The following is a 20,149-nucleotide window of genomic DNA, read 5'->3' on the forward strand; positions in this document are numbered from 1 at the left end:
TAACAATCCTATTTTACTGTAATAACATGAAACTGAACGGATGCTATTCATAAACTATGTTTTCACTTATTACTCCAAATACCATAGAATCGTGTAGTTCTAGATACTTCCCAGCTAACAAAAATATGTTCTAAGAACAATTTACTAACGTTCACGTTACGTTCTGAAAACGTTATTTCTGAATGTTCTCTCGAGTTTTTATGTTTGAAAACTTTTTTTTTTTTTTCTTAGGGAACATTCTATTTTGCAAACATTATGGTAATGTTTCTTTTGAATGTTCTCTAAAAGTTCTTCTGAATATAACTTTAAATAATGTAAGACGAACGTCCAATTGTTTTAGTGGAAATAAATAAATAAATTCCATAGCTAATGTTTTTGTGCTAATATTTTGAGAACATTATTAAAGACCAGATTTTAGTTTTTTAGGGGCTTCCTGACGTTTATACGTAGCTATATATATGTTTTCTGGTTAAAAGTGTCTGCTAAATGCCTTTATTGTAAATATGTATGAATACTTACACTTACAATTATGTTACAGTAAATTCACGTTTATTTGGGAAACATTGCTCTCTACTGGCTCTCGCAGCAAATTACAATGTTCTTAAAACAATTAAAATAAAAGTGTGATATATATTCGTAATATTTAATTGTGGGTTTATGATAAATATCGCTTACTTAATATGATTATTTTATGTTTGGACTTGTAAGAAAAAGATGATTCCCGAAACAAGAAGCTCAGAACTAAAGATGATGTTTCCAGAAGCGCCACGGACGGTATTTGCTGTAACACCGCAGCTCGCAGTGCTGTGAGCGAACATGCGCTTGAAACTTCATGTGACGGACTCTGGAAAGCTGCATGATGGTGTTTATGTGATCTGACTAACCTGTCCTCCATGACTGAAGCCGTGTTTCAAGCGCCTAAACGGCGGGCGAAGGTTTATGAGTGTTTTGAAGCTCCTCTGCCCGTCTCATGGAGCTCAGAGGATGAGGATCACATCATTTACAGAGCAGAAATCATCAGTCATCAAGTCATAGTCACAAATCCTGCACACATACAGACACTATATGAGAGGGTGAGACTGTACCGTGGTGATACCGTGTTTTTGGGTTATGCCATGTTAAATTAGCCATTTTAAACCAATGGACTGTAATGTGTTTCGTTCTTGAAGGGTTACTTTGGGAAAGGAGTGTTCTCGAGATCCAGACCTGAGCACGTGATCTCTCAACAATGGAAATGTAGGTATCGATTGACAGCGTTTATCGTTGTTGTTGCTGTTGGAAGCATTAAATCCTGTTTATTGCTCATTTAAAGTGAAAATTCACCCAAAAATTAAAATTCTGTCATAATTTTCTCACCCTCATGTCGTTACAATCCATAAGATTTTTGTTCATATTGGAAACATAAATGAAGATATTTTTTAATGAAATTTGAGAGATTTCTGTCCCTCAATTGAAAGTCATTTACATGATAAACAGATTTAATGTAGGCTTTTATTCACACATAAATATTGATCTGCAAACTTTTTTCCAGAAAGTTTTGGAATATTTTTCCTCTCCCCAAATTTGTCACTACCGAAACACAATAATAAATAATTTAATAAGAAGGGTCACATTGACCTATTAAGATTTTCTTTACATCGTAAGTGTATTTTTTGCTATTTTTTAAAAAAGTTTTCAGAGGTAAATCAATAACAATTACAATTTTAACAATATTTCAAGTGTAATTTATGACATTGCTGCATTTTGAATCCAGTCTTTCTTTGTAAAAGTCATAAAGTTTATCACACTGATTTCAAAGTGAAGGATTCATTAGTTTGAATATACATTGATCCAAACACTATAATAACATCTTAGTTAATAATTCAATATACTTTATTTTTGACAAAACATCCATGTTTCGGTCGTGACTGCACATTTTCGGTAGTGACAGTAATGTGTTGGTAGTGACCACATCACATTACAGGATTTAACTCTCATGCTAAAACATACTAAAACACTAATGATTTGCATAACTGTAATAAAATGTTGTTTATTTCCCCCAAATAAACGATTGTGATTCCTTTTTGTCACTACTAAAACAATTATGTCGGTAGTGACAATTTTAGACTCTTTTGAGCCGCTCAAAGATGCTAATCAGCACATGGTTAGCTAGCACAGTTCTGAACAGTTGTACACACATAAAAACTACATTTTATGAAATAACACCCTAAAAAAGTTTGCTTAATTGCAGAAAAAGGTGTTTGTTAGTGACGTTCTTAAAGTTCCACACAGATTTTCAGGCTTCTAAACACATTTAGCTCAGAATGATGGAGCTATCTACTGTGAAAGAGAGGCGATGAGAGGGAGGAACACAGGAATATTTCCTGATCAGAAATGTAGAAGTGTGTTAAAATCAGTCTCAGACAATGAAAAACACACACTGTTTCGGTAGTGACATGAACATGAGGGATACGTTTGTTTTACATAAAGTTTCATGATTTAAAAATATATATTTTTTTTTTTAACATCACTTTTTAAAAGAACATCTACAATGGAAAAAATTGCAAACATTATTTCAGTATTTTCAGAAGTTGAAATTTAGGGGTTAGGGTTCGGGACAGACTCCTCTCAACTGAAAGTACCCAATAAATGATGATTTTATATATATTAATCTTACTGATATTTTAAATATTATTGTGGGATTCAATAGATAATAGAAGGATCTTAGTAAACATCTAGAATTTGAATACTTAAATGCTTTTTAAATGTGTTTTTTGGTTGTGGGACAGCAGATTGCACCAATTTTGTAGAATGACCCATAAACATCTGAACATTTTATATGACCATGACTTTTTCATGTTTTTTTTTTTTTTTTAGACGTTGGAGACAGATGTGTGCCTGTGATCTCCTCGTCAGAGTAAGTAATCTTGCACAGCTTTTAAAGCGCTGTGTATGTGGTTATTCTCATGTATGCACTAGATGCTTAATGGTGTTGGTTTAATTTCTGCCAGATACCAGAAGCGTCTCAGCTGGGCGCGGGCGGCTCTCGTGATGCAAGGATTGGACGACGAGTCTGTCAATCATGCATTGCAGATACTCACAAAACCAGTGGAGCTTGATATCAAGGACGAACAGAGTCAAGAACCAATGAAATCTCAGGCTGATAGCGTTGGCGGCTCATTGGATGATGTGTCTTGTAAGGCGGATTTAAATCTGGATCAGACTGATACTGCAAGGCCTCAGCGTCAAGGAAACCCACTTCATGACCCTCTGGCTGAACTCTATCCTCAAGAACCAGAGCGGCTGGACCAGCTCTCAAAGCCCAGCGTGAAGTGCAGAAGACACGACGACTGGATCGCTCACTGTGGCTGTAGACCTGATGAAAACCAGCTGAGTTCAGAGCGGATTGTGCCCAGCACAGACCCATCAGAAGCCTATGAATATGTGCTGGTGGAGGTTTCTGAAGATGATGATGATGATGACCGAAACTCTACCGAGGGGAGCTTCTCAATGGTAAATAAAACTAGATTTGCACAAGAATAACTCACAATCCACAAATGCAAGAATGAAGACCAATTTCAGGTCATAATGCTAATGTCACAAATTTTCATCCAAGGATCTTTTTGCAAAAAAAATAAGTTTAGCAGATTTAGCATTTACTTTTGTAGCTGATGGAAATGGTAATGATCTAAAAAAGTGTTGACACAATCTTTTTTAAACAAGTAATATCAAAGATGGCGACTAAATAGTCTTATCACTTTTGACACAGCAAGAGTCCAATCAATCGGTCAAATCTTCATTAACCGACAGCAGTGTTTATATCTGGGTAGTGAGCGGATCTAGACCCTTCAGACGACACACAGCTCATATCTCCTTCACTGTAAGTTACCGAAGCCCACAACACACGGTAGACGCGCATTTGAGCAGCTCTGTCAGTCCGGTTCCGGTAACCCTAACCCGGTTTTCTGAGAGCGTGGTTGTGAGTCCTGAAAATTAATGCGAGTCAGTTCGGTTATACCAGTGTTTCCCAACATTTTTTCTGTCACGGCACCCTTTGAAAGTTTTCTAAAATTTGTGACACCCTACACTAGTGTTGTCACCATACTGGTATTTCTAAATTAAAGTGGTCCTATAACGCCCCTTTCACAAGATGTAATATAAGTCTCTGGTGTCTCCAGAATGTGTCTGTGAAGTTTCAGCTCAAAATCCCCCACAGATCATTTATTATAGCTTGTCAAATTTGCCCCTATTTGGGTGTGAGCAAAAACACGCCGTTTTTGTGTGTGTCCCTTTAAATGCAAATGAGCTACTGCTCCCGCCCCCTTTCCAGAAGAGGGCGGAGCTTTAACAGCTCGCGCTTCGGTCGCTCAACAACAACAAAGCTGGAGAATCTCACGCAGCCAAAATGAGGATTGTCAGTAACGGTGTTCAGCCTTACATTGTTCAAACCGGAGTCGACACTGATGGAGAGACTCAGGAAGAAGTTACAACTTTTAGACGTTTCTGAATGGTTAGTGGATAAATTTATGTAGTTGCTGTGGAGTTGATTCAACTCATGTGCCGTCATGTTAATCTTTTGTGCAAATCCCATATGGACGCCCACTATACATAGTCTGTGCAGCAAACCACAGAACAGTTAGCATGCTTTGCTCCAACTTTTGTCATGGCGTTAGAACTGGTACACTGTTGTCACTTGTGAAAACAAAATGGCGGCGCCGTGGGTGGAAACATGCAGATTAAGGGGCGTTAATATTATAATAAGATCCCCTTCCTACATCACAAAGGGAGTGAAATCTGAGTGGCTCGTTTTTTCACATGCTTGCAGAGAAATGCTTACCAAAACAAAGTTACTGGGTTGTGCTTTTTCACGTTTTCTGGGTTGGTAGATGCACCGGGACACGATTATAGCACTTAAACACTGAAAAAGTCAGATTTTCATGATATTTCCCCTTTAAGTATTGATATTCGACACCACAGGGAAGAATCACCTTATATATGGTCATACAGATATTTTTAATATTATCAAATTTTTTGTCCATCCATTGAAAGGCTTGATTTCTTCTGAAGAGATCACTTTATATGATGACAGATTTTAATTTAGGCTTTTGTTCATATATAAACATTGCTCAATTACCATTACAACTGTCTCACCTAAATGTTTGCTCACTCGATGTATTTGTGTTTTTACAGTGGGGTAATTTGGTTCCAACTGCACAAGATTTCAAACTATGAATTTAATTTTTAAAGACAAGTAAACAGTCAGTAATAAAATAAGAACAAATAAACAAATTAATAACAATAGCACAAATAAAAACAATAGAATAAAGATACAAATGAAATAAATTGCTTCAAACATAAGCAAAGAACTAAATGTAAAATAACCTTGGATAGTCTTCATTGTAAAAATGAAGTACAGATAAATAGAGAAGTTACAAAAGTTATTCAGTTAAGAGCATTTTTCTTTGTCTTTTGTTGTTTGATTAATATTAAAAACACAGACAGCAGGTTTATTAGGCTGCTGTCACTTTAAGACCTGACGCACGGATCCAATATAATGTTTTCTTTCTGAACTGTTTATGTTCACTTAGAATATAACCGATTGTGTTTATGTGAATACTCAGCAAGACGGACATTGTGACAATATTTTTGTGTGTATTTGAACAATTAAGAGCAACAAGCCACAAAAAATAAATCAATCTGTCACTTACAAGCTGTTTGAGAGGCGGCTTTATGTGTGCGCACTTTGGATGTTGACACAGGAATGAACGTTATGCACAATCCCACGCCAGAATTTAGACCAACCTTTCTTTCGATATGCATTTTTATTATGAATTTGTGTGACTGGAGACGTCAGAGATTGATGGCATAAATTACACATTTTAGCAATTTTTAAAGTATTTTTTGCACGGCACCCCGGTTGGGAAACACTGGGTTATAGAATGCAGTTGTCGCTCCCGTAAATCACTGAACTGTATGTGAACGTGACTTGAATACAGGACTGACAACCGTATTCTGTGGCCTTTGAGAGCACAAAAAGTCATAATATCGAGTAATTATGAACAATGGAAATATCTATGTCAAAAAGATGCCTTCATGCATGTGTTTCTGAATTAAATACATGCTTAATAGAAGAACGTTTTTGAAGACACTTTTGTAAATATTCTTCAGTCTTAGTTTTAAGAATGAACCTGCTAGTAATGGACTCTTTCTGTGTCAGGACCAGCGGGGGAAGTTGGTGTGCAGAATCAACCCGTTCACCATGATGGAGTACCTGCAACTGAGTTATGAAGAAGTAAGTGACTGAAGGTCAAGCTGTCCGTGTGATGCATCATCCAAGAAATCCTGTCTGTCAGCAAATTGGATATTGCTGCAATTATTTCCCAGCCCTCCATCACTGTGGTCTTGTGCCCCTGCTTTTTATCTGTCAGGTTTGCGTTAAATAGGGTGAACAGTGTTTTAGCAGAGCTTTTATTGTTACAGCTGGATGTAGTCGAGCGATTTCACAGCACACAGCCAATCCAAACAACAGAACTGGAGCTGTGAATATCTTATCTACTCTATTCTCTGAATGTTAAGTGTTCATTCAACCTCCCTCAACAACAGCTTACTGAAATTACCACTCCTTCACGTTAATATAATAACTTCCCATCATTCTCCAGTTAAATACACCCTAGAGTCTAAGCAAAGCGTTTCTGAGGAATGTGTGATATTTTCTAATCGATTATTTATCATTCCCACTGTATGCTTTACCTTTGTCTGACATTCCCCTGTGTCATGTCTTAGACAGCTATCGTCGGTTTGAACCTAAGCCCGTGTGATTTAGGAGACATCCTAACATAACCTTGTTAGCAACCAAGCAAATCAATTGAGAAGCGATGCAGGGTAATTTGTCTCCTAACAAGATGCTTGTTTTTGTATCTCAGGCTTTCTTTCTGGTTTATGCTCTTGGATGCTTGTCAGTTTATTACAGCGGGGTGAGTGTTTGCCGACTTTACTGTGTACATCATATAAATGTGTAGTTTCTTCATTGCTTCTGTCTGGTCCTGTTTACTACAGGAACCTCTGTCAGTCGCTCAGGTTTGGACGATGTTTCGTTCACTGCAGCCCAACTTCTCCACCTCCTACACGGCCTATCACTATTTCCGCAGTAAAGGCTGGGTGCCGAAGTCTGGGATTAAATATGGAACTGACTTAAGTAAGGATATTTCTCACAAAATCTCAACTGAAAGCCTGAACTACATCAAACTGATTTTTCAAAGCAGGGTCATTTTAATAATAAATGTTGCAAGCAATTCTACTTTTTAAAGTTAGGTTAAATTTAATTTGTATGTTTCAGCATTTTTGTGATGTACAACATTTGATGTATGAATATGAGTGTGATATTGCTTTTATACAGCATTTCTATTGAAAAAGGTGGTAACACTTTACACTTTTAAAGAAAAAGAAGTTAGTAACACTTTACAAATGGGTAAGTACACATTTAAAGAAAAAGCTTGTTACAATTTACTGTCAAACAAACACTTGATTTACACTTCAAGAAAAAATTTTACTACACTTTTAAATAAAAATACATTTGTAACACTACACCTAATGAAACAGAAGTTTGTAACCACTTTTAAAGTAAAATGGTAATGCTACACTTAAAGAAAAAAGTTTGTAACACTTAAAGGGTTATTTCAACCAAAAATGAAAATAATGTCATTAATTACTCACCCTCATGTCTTTCCACACCCGTAAGACCTTCGTTCATCTTCGGAACACAAATTAAGATATTTTTGTTGAAATCTGATGCCTCCATAGCCAGCAATGACATTTCCTCTCTCAAGATCCATTAATGTACTAAAAACATATTTAAATCAGTTCATGTGAGTACAGTGGTTCAATATTAATATTATAAAGCCACGAGAATATTTTTGGTGCGCCAAAAAAACTAAATAACGACTTATATAGTGATGGCCGATTTCAAAACACTGCTTCATGAAGCTTCGGAGCGTTATGAATCAGCGTGTCGAATCAGCGGTTCGGAGCGCCAAAGTCACGTGATTTCAGCAGTTTGGCGGTTTGACACGCGATCCGAATCATGATTCGACACACTGATTCATAACTCTCCGAATCTTCCTGAAGCAGTGTTTTGAAATCGGTAAGTTGGTAACACTTAAAACTTAAAGAAAAAGTTGGTAACACTTAACTTTTATAGCAACATAAGTTGGTAACACTACACTTATAAAGAAAAGGTTTGTAATACTACACTTGAAGAAAAAAGGTACAATAACACTTGATTTAAACTTGAAGAAAAAAATTGGTAACTATACTTAAAGAAAAATAAGTTGGTAACTACATTTTATAGAAAAATCGGTAACACTACACTTAAAGAAAAAAAAAACTGGTAACACTTTACACTAACAAAAGTTGGTAACTTTATTGTATTTTTTATTTTTATTTATATTACTTTATTTTACAGTGTCCTTGAGTAAATTATGCACAATTACAAGAAACTAATCTTAATCCTGTAGGAAGTACATGTTATTAATATACTGTATAACTCAGTACTTATTTGTGTAATTATTACTGTAATATGGACAGCTTAAAATAAAGTGTAACCATAATTACTTAATTACTGTTAATAAGATTTAAGTCAAAATATGGCTAGTTCATATATTCTTTTTCTACATCAATGAAAATAATTTCAGAAGAAGCCAAAAAATATCAAGCTTTGCATGTCATGCAACACCGCATCAAGTTTTTATGGAAACTTAAAGCACTTTCTGCAGAAATATAAAAATCTATGTAAGCTCTAATGTAGTTGTCAGTGAGAACCTATTTAAATTGACACGCATCATGTTTTCTTGTCTAGTTTGTAATGACGCAGTAGTTTATGGCGTGACCCTCTAAAACATTTAGGCCGAACCCTGAATTAACTCCAGCGGGTGAGAGAGATTTTCCAAGTAGTGTCGGTAACACTGGAGGAGGACAGGTGAATTATTCAGGTGTAGTAAGCACTGCTGTCCTCGCACTCCGACCCTTGGCATCGGAGTCTTGGCTGTGAACTTCAGGAGTCATCAGAAGCGCTGACACATGACTCTCGCTTCTAGAGCACTATAGAGTTGCATCTTGTTTGGTGATTTTTCAGCTCTCAGATTCTCATTTGTTCTAATGCTGATCCTTTATTTCTCTGTTTTCTAGTGCTCTACCGAAAAGGACCACCGTTTTATCATGCGAGGTTGGTCATGTGCTGAAAATAGTCACTGCATTGATTTTGCATCAAGATAGTCCAGAAACTCTCTGCTTTCTCAGAAGTGTTTTAACAGTTTTAGTTTTAATGATAATAACCATGAATTTGTCACTTGCAGATCATAAATCCTCAACATGAAACTGCATTCAGAACCCAATTCATGCAGTGTGTTTTCACGTCAACTTTACTGCTTTAATATGATTTTAGCCTTTAAATGCTTCGAGTTACTACTTCACTGCGTTGAAATGATTTCAGTGAGACCGATTCATTCTGTATTCAGCTACTCGGTGGTGGTGGAGAGAGCAGACGCGTGTTTCAGAGGCGCTGCGCTGCGGCCCTTCAGCTGGAGGTCTCTCGCCGCTCTCAGCAGAACCACCGGTAACGTCTCAAAGGTACGACGCTTCTTACATGACGAGGGCGGGGCAACCTGTCACTCACATGAGATCCACCAATAGCAAACCTCAACCATCCGGTCAATTCCCCACAGACAAAATCAAGCTCCACTCTACATTTGTCTACATTTGTTCCCCACCCTACAATATAATTTTGCACCTGAGTAAGTTAAATAAATAAGTACTTTATCTCTGTGTCTGATTCAGAGCGGGCAGAATGCTTGATCTAACAAGCCGTAAATGACAAAAATAACCGTCATTTTTACTCTTCCGGTCAAATATTGAGCTGCAAACATCAATAACAGCTTTAAGTTGTCGATGCTGGTAAATGATCATGGTATAAGCGGTATAATCCACGGCTAGCTGTACGTTAAACCGTTTGAGTGCACTATAGTTCACGACTGACTTTACTAATTTTTTAATTTTTTTTTATTTGATTATTAATATATATTTATGTATTATTTTAAACCATTATAACAATAAAACCCATACATTTTTTAATTATTATTAATTGTTTATCTATAACTACAAACCAACATTTACAGAAGAGGATTAGGGTTGAGCAATAATAACAATTAAAACCATCTCGAGTTTAAAGTCATCATAATGCGAGATTAAATTTAAATTTAAATTTTTTTCTCAAAATTGAATTTTATTCTCAATGTTGTATTTCAACTTTTTTTCTCGAAATGTAATGCTTTTCGCCGAAACACAGTGACTTTATTCTCAATTTTATTTCAACTTGTTTTTTCTTGAAACACGTTTTTATTTTGACATTTAATGATTTTATTCTCAACATTGTATTTCAACTTTTTTTCTTGGAATTTAATGACTTTAATCTCAAGATGGTTTTATTTGTTTTATTATTGCTTAACCCTAATCCTCCTCCGTAAACATTTGGTCCAAACTCTTCCGAGATATTTTAGGGCATTGTATTTAATTATGTTTTTTGTTTTTGTTTGTTTTTTGTTGTTTTTTCTGTTCAGTTTCGATGTAATGTTTATTTCTAGAAAATGAGCAAATCATCAGGGTAACACCATTTTGAAAACAGGGTTGTCAAAATGACAACATTTCCTCCTGAGGTGGATGATGAAGGTTCAGCACCTTCTTTCATTGACACTTTACTGAAATGAGTCATAGGCCTCATTTATAGAAAGTGCAGTAAGTAAATTGAGTATTTGGAGTAACACATGCTTGTGTTTTCTGTACAGGAACTGATGCTTTGTTACGTCATCACTCCATCTAATCTGACAGAAGACATGCTGTCGTCGCCAGACTGTCTGAAGCGGTTCACGGTACAGGTGTGACAGCAGAGAGTGTTTCGAGAGTTGTCTGTGCCCGTCTGGATCTGTGATATTCATGTGTCATGTGTTGCAGGAGGTGCTGGTGAGCAGATGGGTCTCCTCAAGAGAGCGAACAGAACAGGAGGAAGTTTAAGACAGCATTCCTTTTTCCATTCCTTGCATGTTTATTTTGCTTCAAAAAATTAAGTTGCTATTTATTTTTTTTAATAATGTGCAGAGATTGTTTAAACAACGACCAGACACAAAGTCAAACAGTGTTCGACAATAAATATATGGAGAGAAGATGTAGTCCATTGTGTTTCATGTTTAAGCCGTTGTTCCACCGTCAGGTGCTAGGAACGTTAAGGTACGGTTAAGTAAGGAATAACTGATGACGTTGAATTATTAGAAAAATAATCGTGCGGTGGCTGTTACACCTCAGTGTGCATTATTTTCTAATAATTCAACGGCCTAGAGTTAATTATTCCGCTTTTACTACAGTCACCACACCTCAAGACACTGTTCAGATGTTGTTTCAAGACATTTGTCAGGTTTTTGTACTTAAAACACTATGGTGTGTAGGACTAATTTCTTATGCATCTAATCCCAAGCCTCTGTTGCTAATTCCAAAACATCATTTTAGAGTTCGTAACGGAGGCTTGAGTCATTGATAGCAGAATAATGCAGTTATTAGAGAGAGAGAGATGAAGTGTGTGAATTACCTGAGTCAACAGTGTTCGGCAGCAGCGTCTCTACTGATAGAGAAACTAAGTTTATCTGCTTCAAGAACAGCGGCGTTATTACCTCACTAGTGAGAAATGTCACAAAGATTTTAAGTCGTTAAACGATTTACTGATAAAATCATCAGAGCAGCACTGAAACATGTTTCTGTGTGTGTGTCCAACTATATGTGCTTTCCGTACATAATAAAACACAATTTTGTGGTAAAACATTAGAAATAATTTGTTGTTTTTATCCTATTGTTTACCATATTTATTTGCTTGGTCTGTGTGTTTTGGTTCTTTTGCTGTTTGAAAAAACTGAAATCATTTGGCGAAGTGATATGGAACTGTAATTCGGTCAAGATCTGCCTGGAACTACTTTAGTCGTGCATTTCCCTGAAAATAACTGCACGCCTTTAGAACGTTCGTCATCCAATCAGATTCGAGCATACAACAGCAGTGAGAACGGTTTGGTCCGACAGTGGAAAAGCAGCTTAAATGTTTAGATGAATGTGAACAGAACATTAAAATTCTGGACAAAAGGCCTATTCACACCAACTATGATAATGAAGTTATTTTAAAAATCGTTCTAAATTTAAAAGAAGATAATGACACAGAGTAACAACTGCTGGAATCACATTCACAGCTGATGAACGATAAAAAAAACATTGACTGAATCCTGCGGGATTCAGAGCTCGAGCATTTAAAGCGACAGATGCCAAATCTGCAGCGTTTATAATCAACAGAACGATCTTGTGCGCTGGTGTGGACGCTGATATATTATCGTTATCGTTCTTGGTGTGAACGGGCTTTGAGTCACATTCAGTCTCTGAAGTATCAAGTGTTTTCTGAAGCGAAACATGTCTGACTTTCAGAAGCTTTACAAAAGTGTCATTTCAGCTGATGACAGTACAGATCAACAGGCACATTTAGGCATCATTCAATCAAATTTCACCTTGATACAAGATATATAAATGATTAAATAACAGGAAGTCAGTGATGATCCTGGGCTCAGTTGCTCTTGCTGTCCTCGTCCTCCTCGCTCGGACTCTCTTGCGAGTTTCTCCGCGGGCTGTCGACGATGTAGAAGTGATTCTGGGAAATCTCACGGCACAACATCATGTACTTGGAAGCTCTTTTGATCCGAGGCAGGACGAACGACTGCGTGAACTCGTCTTTGCTCAGGCCTCGCTTGGACTGCGTGGCCAGCACACAGTTGATGAACATCAGCGTGTAGCTGTAGCAGTTGTGCGTTTCCTCATTAAAGCTGGAAAATAAACAATTCACCAGATTCACACCTTCTGCACACTTAAAGACGTCTGAAAGTCATTGCGCTGGATGCAAAATATCAAAGGAGTTTAAATTTTCTGTGCACATGTTTGTATTCACCTTTGCCACAGAGGGTCCCACATCTGAGCGGAGGAGAACTTCTCCAGATACTGATCCCACTGGCTCATCAGACTGAACATGTCGGGCTGGACCAGCGGGACGCATATGCAGCGCTCCCACCCCTGATGCTCTCGCTGAACACCGGCCTTTGTGTAGTTGTAGACTATTCCTGTATTACAAACGGAACAAATGGCTTTGACACATTTAAATGACAAAAAAAGCATTTTAATTTATATACCCTGCCCAGCCATGAGCCATAGCTTTTCATTTCCTAAACAACCATGTAGGAAGACACATCATGGCCATATTCCTGTGAAGGAATGGTTGGGAAGAGGTTCAAGAATCAGTCCAGACCGGAAATTCACTGAAAGTCTTTGGGATGTGCTGGAGGAGACTTTACACAGTGCGCACCTCTTGCTTTGTCAGTACAAGATCTTGACCAAAAACTGATGCACGTCTTGAAGGAAATAAATGTTGTGATGTTATTTTGTTCAAGAGGTGGATCTGCATAATAATGATCCAATCATAGACTCTTAAGCATTTACCTATTTAAATTTAAAATTCTAAAATTTAATTCCAATACAATCTCATTGCAATTCATAACGATTTGTTAAATTGTTAGCTAATTCATACGAATTCGTACGATCTACTTATGCAACAGTGAACGGCGTGTTAAGGGCAGACCTTCTTGCTTACCGTTTTTCAAACAACTGACCGTTTTTTGTACGATTCACATCATACGAATTCATACAAAATCGCCACCTAGTGAAATAGTTACATTTTCCCGTGAGACTGGATGGTATGATTCTGCAGGTCAGATTCTGTTACTTTTTAAAATGCAAAATGTTTAAAAGTGCAATTTATTGATCGGCATTAAAGCTGCAGTCCTGTAAGTTTTGCCTCTTTGTCGCCATCTCTGTTTGAAACCTGCAACTGCAGTTATTTACAGAATTATCATCTTTACGTGGGTTGTAGTTATCTTAGTACTTAAACTGAGAAATGTTGCTTTGGCAAGAAGCAGAATTTTTTTTTTTTTTTTAAATGTATTTTATTTTAGGTAACAAGTAGTAATTTTTATGGTTTTAGTTTCAATTTAGTTAACTATAATAACCCTGATTATAAGAAAACTACATAAACTGGCAAATAGTAATTTCTGTAAATTTTGCCTGTTAAAAATGTGTGGGCACAAGAAATTCACTTTAGTCAAATAAATACAGTGACGGTTTCAGGCCGGACGGTACGATAAATAACTATTTAAATAAAACAAACATCCTTTCTACTGTAAAAACCATATTTAAAAAAACATTTACTGCAAAAGTTAGATGTATTACCTGATAAAATATATTTCACCTGTTGCCAATAAACATGTTTATATTCTGCTGTAGCACTTTTTCCGTGTTAAAATGACATACCGCTGGTGTTAGTAATTCCTGTGTGTAGATCAGAGCGGCCATCAAAGTCCCTGCAAGAAGCACAGCATCAGTCCAAGAAACTGCTCAAATGAATCTCTTCTTTAAGAGCGACAGGAACTTCCATCAGATCTAGCGCATTTTAATGGTCGTACCTGAGCACATCGTCTTCTGTTGACGCCACAAGAAAAGCGCACGGGACTTTGTGTCCGTTGGAGAAGGGGTTCGGAATGCTGACCGGTGCTTCCTCCAGCCTCTTCCCGCTGAAACTAACGCCACATTCAGGACACTGATCCGGGACGAAAAAACAAAAGATGTCCTTGTCACAGTGGTTGAATTTGATCACGCTCTTGTCCATCGGGAGAGAACATAGACAGACGCTTCATGGGACCGGACTGTGCTGCACTGCCGAGTCGAGAGAGAGCGGCTGTTGTGTTTCAGGAGGGTGACGTCAGCGGGTCGCGTGGATCCGGTTGCAGCTGACACCATCACACCTGTGGAACAGCGGTGTCTGTTTCATGGCAACTTCATTAATGTTCATCAGCGCGCACGTGAGGACAGGCTTGAGTTGCGCCGTGTGCCTTTTGTCAAAGATCATTCTTTCTTTAAACACACACACACACACACACACACATATACAGTGTATATAGACAAAAACAACTGAAACATAAAGATGATCCAGTTTTATTGGTGCTTTTTCAACACTATATTTTTTTTTTTAAATTATTAAAACTTGAACTGAAATGAAAATGGAAAATATACAAATAAAAACTATTCAAAATATTAATAATACTATAACAGTATTTCAGTGATACCAGAACAACTGCTTACAATTGAAATGTAAATGTTAAATGGTACAACTATAATATTAATGCCATTACACAGTAAATTGCACTTTTAAACATTTTCCATTTAAAAAGGCAACAGAATCTGACCTGTAGAATTATATGCAAAATAAATCAAAGGTCAGTTAAATATATAGGCCTAATTTAATGTATTTAAATGTATATATATATATATATGTATATTTTTATATATTATATTTTATATTATTTTTATTATTAAAATATATTATTTAGGCAGTAACTCGGTTTAATGTGTTTTACTGACAGCCAGGTGGTTTAATAATTTGTGGCACTGTTAACTCACAAAACTGTAAGGAAGAGAGGATAGTGTAATAAACCCAGCCGCCACTAGGGGGCACTGGTGGCTTACACTTACGCTGCCACCGGGGGGAACCCAAGAGGCGAAACTCTGATGCTTTTTGGGTAACAGCCACTAGGTGTCGCTTCGGTAGCGCGGCAGCCATTTTGGGGTGAAAATGCCAACTGGACAACAGGCGAATCTCACAGCCAAATCAGAAACGCGATAGAAAATTTTTCAAATGCAGTAAATTTTATGACACCTACAGTAAATGTTGTATTGTCATATATATGTTTTATATTATCAGTTGTGGAATCAATCATTACACATCTGAGGTAACGTAGTTAGCCTACTTTATTATTTCCATTTTATGCAACTTTACATATTTACTATTAATAGTTTAATAAAATAATAATTAATAAAGTTAAGATCATCATGTTTGTAGCGTGATCCAGGGGATTAAAACGATACAATATATATTTCAGACCTAATAGTAGCCTAAATCACTCACTGGGTCTGAAATATATATTGTACGTTTTAATCCCCTGGATCACGCTAATGATCTTATAGAACATGATGATGCATTGCTGTGTCTGTTATCCCATAATTCCCACTTTTGGACACATTCTGTGTTCAACAGAAGAAAGAAACTCATACAGGTTTGGAACAACTTGAGGGTGAGAAAATGATGACAACATTTTTGTGTTTGGGTGAACTGTCCCTTTAAGAATATGAAGGAAACACTCTTATGCATGTGATTTTTTCCAGTTATGAAAGTGTTTGTCAGCATCTCTCTTCAGCAGGGATTTAATCTAAACGAGTGTTTGCATCAGACATCTGCACTTCCTCTGAACGCTCATGAACCAGGCAGATATTATGAAGCATCACACAATATTTGCTTCCTGATCTCACAGTTTGGACGAACCAGATATTGAACAGAAAACAGTGATCGAACATGATGGCACTTTTCACTCAGCTTGAAATGAAGTAACAGGCTCATTTTTAATCGTGCTGTTGTTGGCAGTATCTCGCGATCCGAATACAATGTGCTTCAGTGGAGACAAAACATGATGCCTAATTTTTAAGCTTTATCGTTTTTGTTCTTTTTGTAAAATCAAGGAATATGGAAAATACGGAGATGGACCAAGATGGACCAAAAACTGCAAACTTGCACAGAAATTTCACTGTAACTCCTTACAATAAAGTGAACATGAACTAACAATGAACAACTCTTCTAAAGCATTTATTAATCTTAATGTTAATGTTTATTTCAACATTTACTAATACATTACTAAAATCAAAAGTTGTATCTGTTAATATCATTGAATGGACCTGAGCTGACATGAACAAACAGTAAACAACTGTGTTGGTTAATGTTAGTTAATGCATTAAACTAATGTGACCTCATTACAAGGGTTAAGTATAAAAGACACCTAAAATATAGTGTGACCGAACATGTGCTTATGAGAGCGAATTCTTCTCAAACTCGAGTCTGTTGTCTCGCAGCGCTCGAGTGTGACGCTGGGCGTGTCTGTGCCATCGGGATCATCACAGATCTTCTTGCTGCTTTTCACAGATGACAGCAGCCGAGGTCACGAGCGCTTCCTCCGTGTCCCACAATCCTTCACTACAGAGCAGTTGAATGAAATCACACACTGTGGCGTGCAGTGCTGGTCTGGATCAGTGATCTTCTCTTGGGTTTAGCTGTAAGTAGACTGTTTGCTCTCTCTCACACACACACACACACACACACACACACACACACACACACACACACAGAGAGAGAGAGAGCTCAAGTTGTACTCAAGTAAAAGTACAAGTACTTATAGAAATATTTACTCAAAGTAAAAGTAAAAGTAATAATCTTAATAGTTACTTGAGTAAGAGTAAAAAAGTATCCAATGATAAAACTACTCGAGTAGCTCGTTACTAGTTACTTTGTAACTATATATATATATATATATAGGCAAGATGTCTTAAAATGTATTTCTTTTTCTAACATTTAAACCACATTATTACACTTTGACTTTATGAATACATATAAATCACAGCTTAATGCTTTTTTATTTTTTTTGTGCATTTATTTAAAGACCGCATGTACCATTTTTTTGTCACTGGTGTTACCTTACATTTCTGGCAATTTTAAACGTTTTTATGAAATATTATTTCTCAATTTTTTCAGCACATGCCGTCATAGTTACAGAAAAATAATGATAATGCAAAAAAAATAAGAAGATTATGTGTTATTTATTTTAATCAGGTTAGTTTATAGTGTGATCGAACGATGTTAGTTCATTTGCGCAACCATGTATTTGCTATAACAATGAAAACATTTAAAAAACAAGTAATGATGCAATCCTTTAAATCTTAATTCTTAAGGTAGCAGAATTCAATGGATGTAAAATTATTATCATGTCACATATGACACATTTTATTTAATGTGACAGACAAAAAACAGTGACAATTTTCATGAAAAATGCATTTTACACAGTGGCTGCTGCAAGGTATCAAACCACATGCTGTCAGTCATGGTATATTCACTAAATTAAGTAGTTTAATCCATTTGTATTCTACAAATACAATAATGTAGGTCATACCAGTGACTTCAACTAAAAGCTTCATATGAAATTATGATTTTCTTATTAAAATTTCTGATAACTGAAAAGAAATAGTGGACTTTCCACTGGCCTTTCTTCATTGACCTTCAGGAAACAGAAAAAAGGAAGTCAAGTGATGTCATCTGTGTGATTTTTTTTTATTTCAAAATAATAGATTTTTGTTAAAGGTAACTCCAGGGGACCTCTACTTTCATTAAATATTTTATAATATTTATTCAGCATTTGTTTTTTTATGTCATTTACATCATATATTTGATAGTTTCATTTTAAAATATATATTAAAAAAAATTGTAATCCTAAAGTGTTTTTCAAGTGTAATTTTTCTGTAAAGTCTAGGGACAGAACAGTGGAACTCTCTTCTGAACTCTTTCCCTCACACAAGAGCGTATTCTCCTCATTATAGCTCCAGGTGAAGGGCTGCCAGTAGTAGAGATGGACCGGTCGACAAAAAATTGACAGATTGACCATCAGTCGGAACTGGCCGGTTCTGATTGATGGTCAGTCGACCATTATTTCGGGTGATCTCTGTTCCGGACTTGGAAACAAAGTCCATTTGAAATAATTTCCCAAAATGTCATTTGTGTGGAAATTTTAGGAAGTCTGTAAACAGGACGTTAACAGAGGCCAGAGACGGGACACGCTAAAGACAGAGCGTAGAAAATACTGTACCAGGCAGAGCAAGCTCACTGTTGTGATGCTCAGGATACTGGAAGAAAATTCTGCACGTTGAATTGATGTGGGGGTTCATATGAATGCATTTCTGAAGGGAACTGACTGACTTCACAAAAGTTTCAATGACATTTTCTTTTCATCTAACCTCCATATGATGCCTTTTAAAGTAGTGCAGCACTGCTTTGTTTACAGCAGGGGGCTCGCGTTTTCTTATATGTAAGGAGGGGAGGCTCTTACGTTGACTTGTCTCTCCGCCGCCTGCTCATAGTGACCAATTTATATATTATAATGTACATTTGAGGAAAATTGGGTTGTTGTAGCTCGTTGTCTAGGTTACTATGATTTGAATAGCAGCATTTATGTTTTAACAACATTTAGCTCACGAGTTATTGATCCGAGAAGTTCGAATCTGTGATATTGCCAACTTTACTGAACGTTTAGCACTGACCGCATTTCTAGATTTTTTAGTCCAACAAGTTCAAACTCTCTGAGCCGCGCATTATTTATGTGCATTATTAACGTACGGAGCTGACTGAAACACTACTGCCAGCCAGCGGGACATTAAACAGCATGTGTTTGTCCGAGCTCGCAACGATATCTTTGCGAGGGAACGCAAAAGTTTTGAAAAAAAAAAAATGTTCTAGCATCCCAAATTTTTTCCACCACCACGTCCCTTTAGAGGCTCTGTAGGCTCTAAGGACAAAAGGTTGGGAGCCACAGATCTACAGCATATGTAACACTTACTGCCTCATTATTATACCATTCATTTCTGCAGAGTATAATTGTTTTTTTTGTTTGTTTTTTTCGAGTAGCTCCTGCAGCTTTGTGTGCAACCCGTGTCCATCAATGATGTGCCTGTGTTTTCTGTCCTTCAGTCTGACGGAGACACTCGGAGCTCATGGAGACTGAACGGGATGAGGATGTGCCGGAAGGTAAGACACGCATCACATCCTGCTGCGTTCACTATAGAAGTAGAATGTGAACTAATTTTGACAAAAGATTCTTATATTTGCTTTACCAACCTCCCACCACATATATGCAAATTTATGTGTTTCCTTTAGTTGGGCAGGTTGACTTTGCTTTTTGTGTCAGTTTGTGGTTTTTGTAACAGTGTTTATTAAAGCACATACTTCGTTGCAAAAGAAACCATGAACAGAAACGATCAGATGAAAAAGTTAACAATCTAAAAGAAAAATTGACTAAGATATACAGAATCAACATATTAATCTCAACAATGTTGACATACTTCATGCCCCAATGCATGCTGGGAGTCATGAGTTTTATACTATGGTGGCTCCCAGGATGCATTG

The 20,149-nt window shown here is 36.7% G+C and overlaps 3 protein-coding genes across 7 annotated transcripts in view; 2 read left to right on the top strand and 1 right to left on the bottom strand.

The window, feature by feature from the left end:
• Positions 1 to 763: 763 nt before the first annotated feature.
• On the top strand, positions 764 to 11,189 carry tsen2 (TSEN2 tRNA splicing endonuclease subunit). Of its 2 annotated transcripts, none has more exons than XM_051913351.1 (11): positions 764 to 1,073; positions 1,170 to 1,236; positions 2,857 to 2,896; positions 2,991 to 3,492; positions 6,197 to 6,271; positions 6,903 to 6,953; positions 7,036 to 7,174; positions 9,163 to 9,199; positions 9,492 to 9,603; positions 10,815 to 10,898; positions 10,981 to 11,189. In XM_051913351.1, the coding sequence occupies exons 1-11, from the start codon at positions 894 to 896 to the stop codon at positions 11,038 to 11,040; spliced, it is 1,347 nt and encodes a 448-aa protein (XP_051769311.1). In that variant the 5' UTR covers positions 764 to 893; the 3' UTR covers positions 11,041 to 11,189. The 2 variants fall into 2 exon arrangements, with proteins under 2 accessions (XP_051769311.1, XP_051769310.1); XM_051913350.1 differs by having other exon boundaries at positions 765 to 1,073; positions 10,815 to 10,904.
• A 228-nt stretch (positions 11,190 to 11,417) lies between these two features.
• mkrn2os.2 (MKRN2 opposite strand, tandem duplicate 2) lies at positions 11,418 to 14,873 on the bottom strand. The gene is made up of 4 exons (XM_051913366.1): positions 14,562 to 14,873; positions 14,410 to 14,459; positions 12,998 to 13,166; positions 11,418 to 12,875 (listed from the first exon to the last, which is right to left on the bottom strand). Exons 1-4 carry the CDS (start codon positions 14,762 to 14,764, stop codon positions 12,620 to 12,622), a joined length of 678 nt encoding a protein of 225 aa, XP_051769326.1. The 5' UTR covers positions 14,765 to 14,873; the 3' UTR covers positions 11,418 to 12,619.
• Positions 14,874 to 16,976: 2,103 nt separating this feature from the next.
• Positions 16,977 to 20,149, top strand: part of LOC127522954 (natural resistance-associated macrophage protein 2-like) — a 30,107-nt gene continuing 26,934 nt past the window's right edge. Inside the window, exons 1-2 of one of the 4 annotated variants that reach the window (XM_051913341.1) lie at positions 16,977 to 17,255; positions 19,652 to 19,771. In XM_051913341.1, the coding sequence (XP_051769301.1) occupies positions 19,738 to 19,771 (34 nt within the window). In that variant the 5' untranslated portion in view covers positions 16,977 to 17,255; positions 19,652 to 19,737. Of the gene's footprint in view, positions 17,256 to 19,651; positions 19,772 to 20,149 lie in introns of those variants that run through there. The other 3 variants (XM_051913340.1, XM_051913343.1, XM_051913342.1) reach the window with 3 other exon arrangements.

The sequence above is a fragment of the Ctenopharyngodon idella genome, chromosome 11 (assembly GCF_019924925.1).
Source record: "Ctenopharyngodon idella isolate HZGC_01 chromosome 11, HZGC01, whole genome shotgun sequence".
NCBI lineage: Eukaryota > Metazoa > Chordata > Actinopteri > Cypriniformes > Xenocyprididae > Ctenopharyngodon > Ctenopharyngodon idella.

Excerpts from the sequence above, each read along its gene's own strand:
- tsen2 (XM_051913350.1), top strand. The coding sequence starts at position 894 with ATGACTGAAGCCGTGTTTCAAGCGCCTAAACGGCGGGCGAAGGTTTAT. Across the intron at positions 6,272-6,902 it reads TGCAACTGAGTTATGAAGAA|GCTTTCTTTCTGGTTTATGC; the intron begins GTAAGTGACTGA and ends TTTGTATCTCAG. Across the intron at positions 10,905-10,980 it reads TGAAGCGGTTCACGGTACAG|GAGGTGCTGGTGAGCAGATG; the intron begins GTGTGACAGCAG and ends CATGTGTTGCAG.
- mkrn2os.2 (XM_051913366.1), bottom strand. The coding sequence starts at position 14,764 with ATGGACAAGAGCGTGATCAAATTCAACCACTGTGACAAGGACATCTTT. Across the intron at positions 14,460-14,561 it reads ACAGAAGACGATGTGCTCAG|GGACTTTGATGGCCGCTCTG; the intron begins GTACGACCATTA and ends TGCTTCTTGCAG. Across the intron at positions 12,876-12,997 it reads TGGGACCCTCTGTGGCAAAG|CTTTAATGAGGAAACGCACA; the intron begins GTGAATACAAAC and ends TTTATTTTCCAG.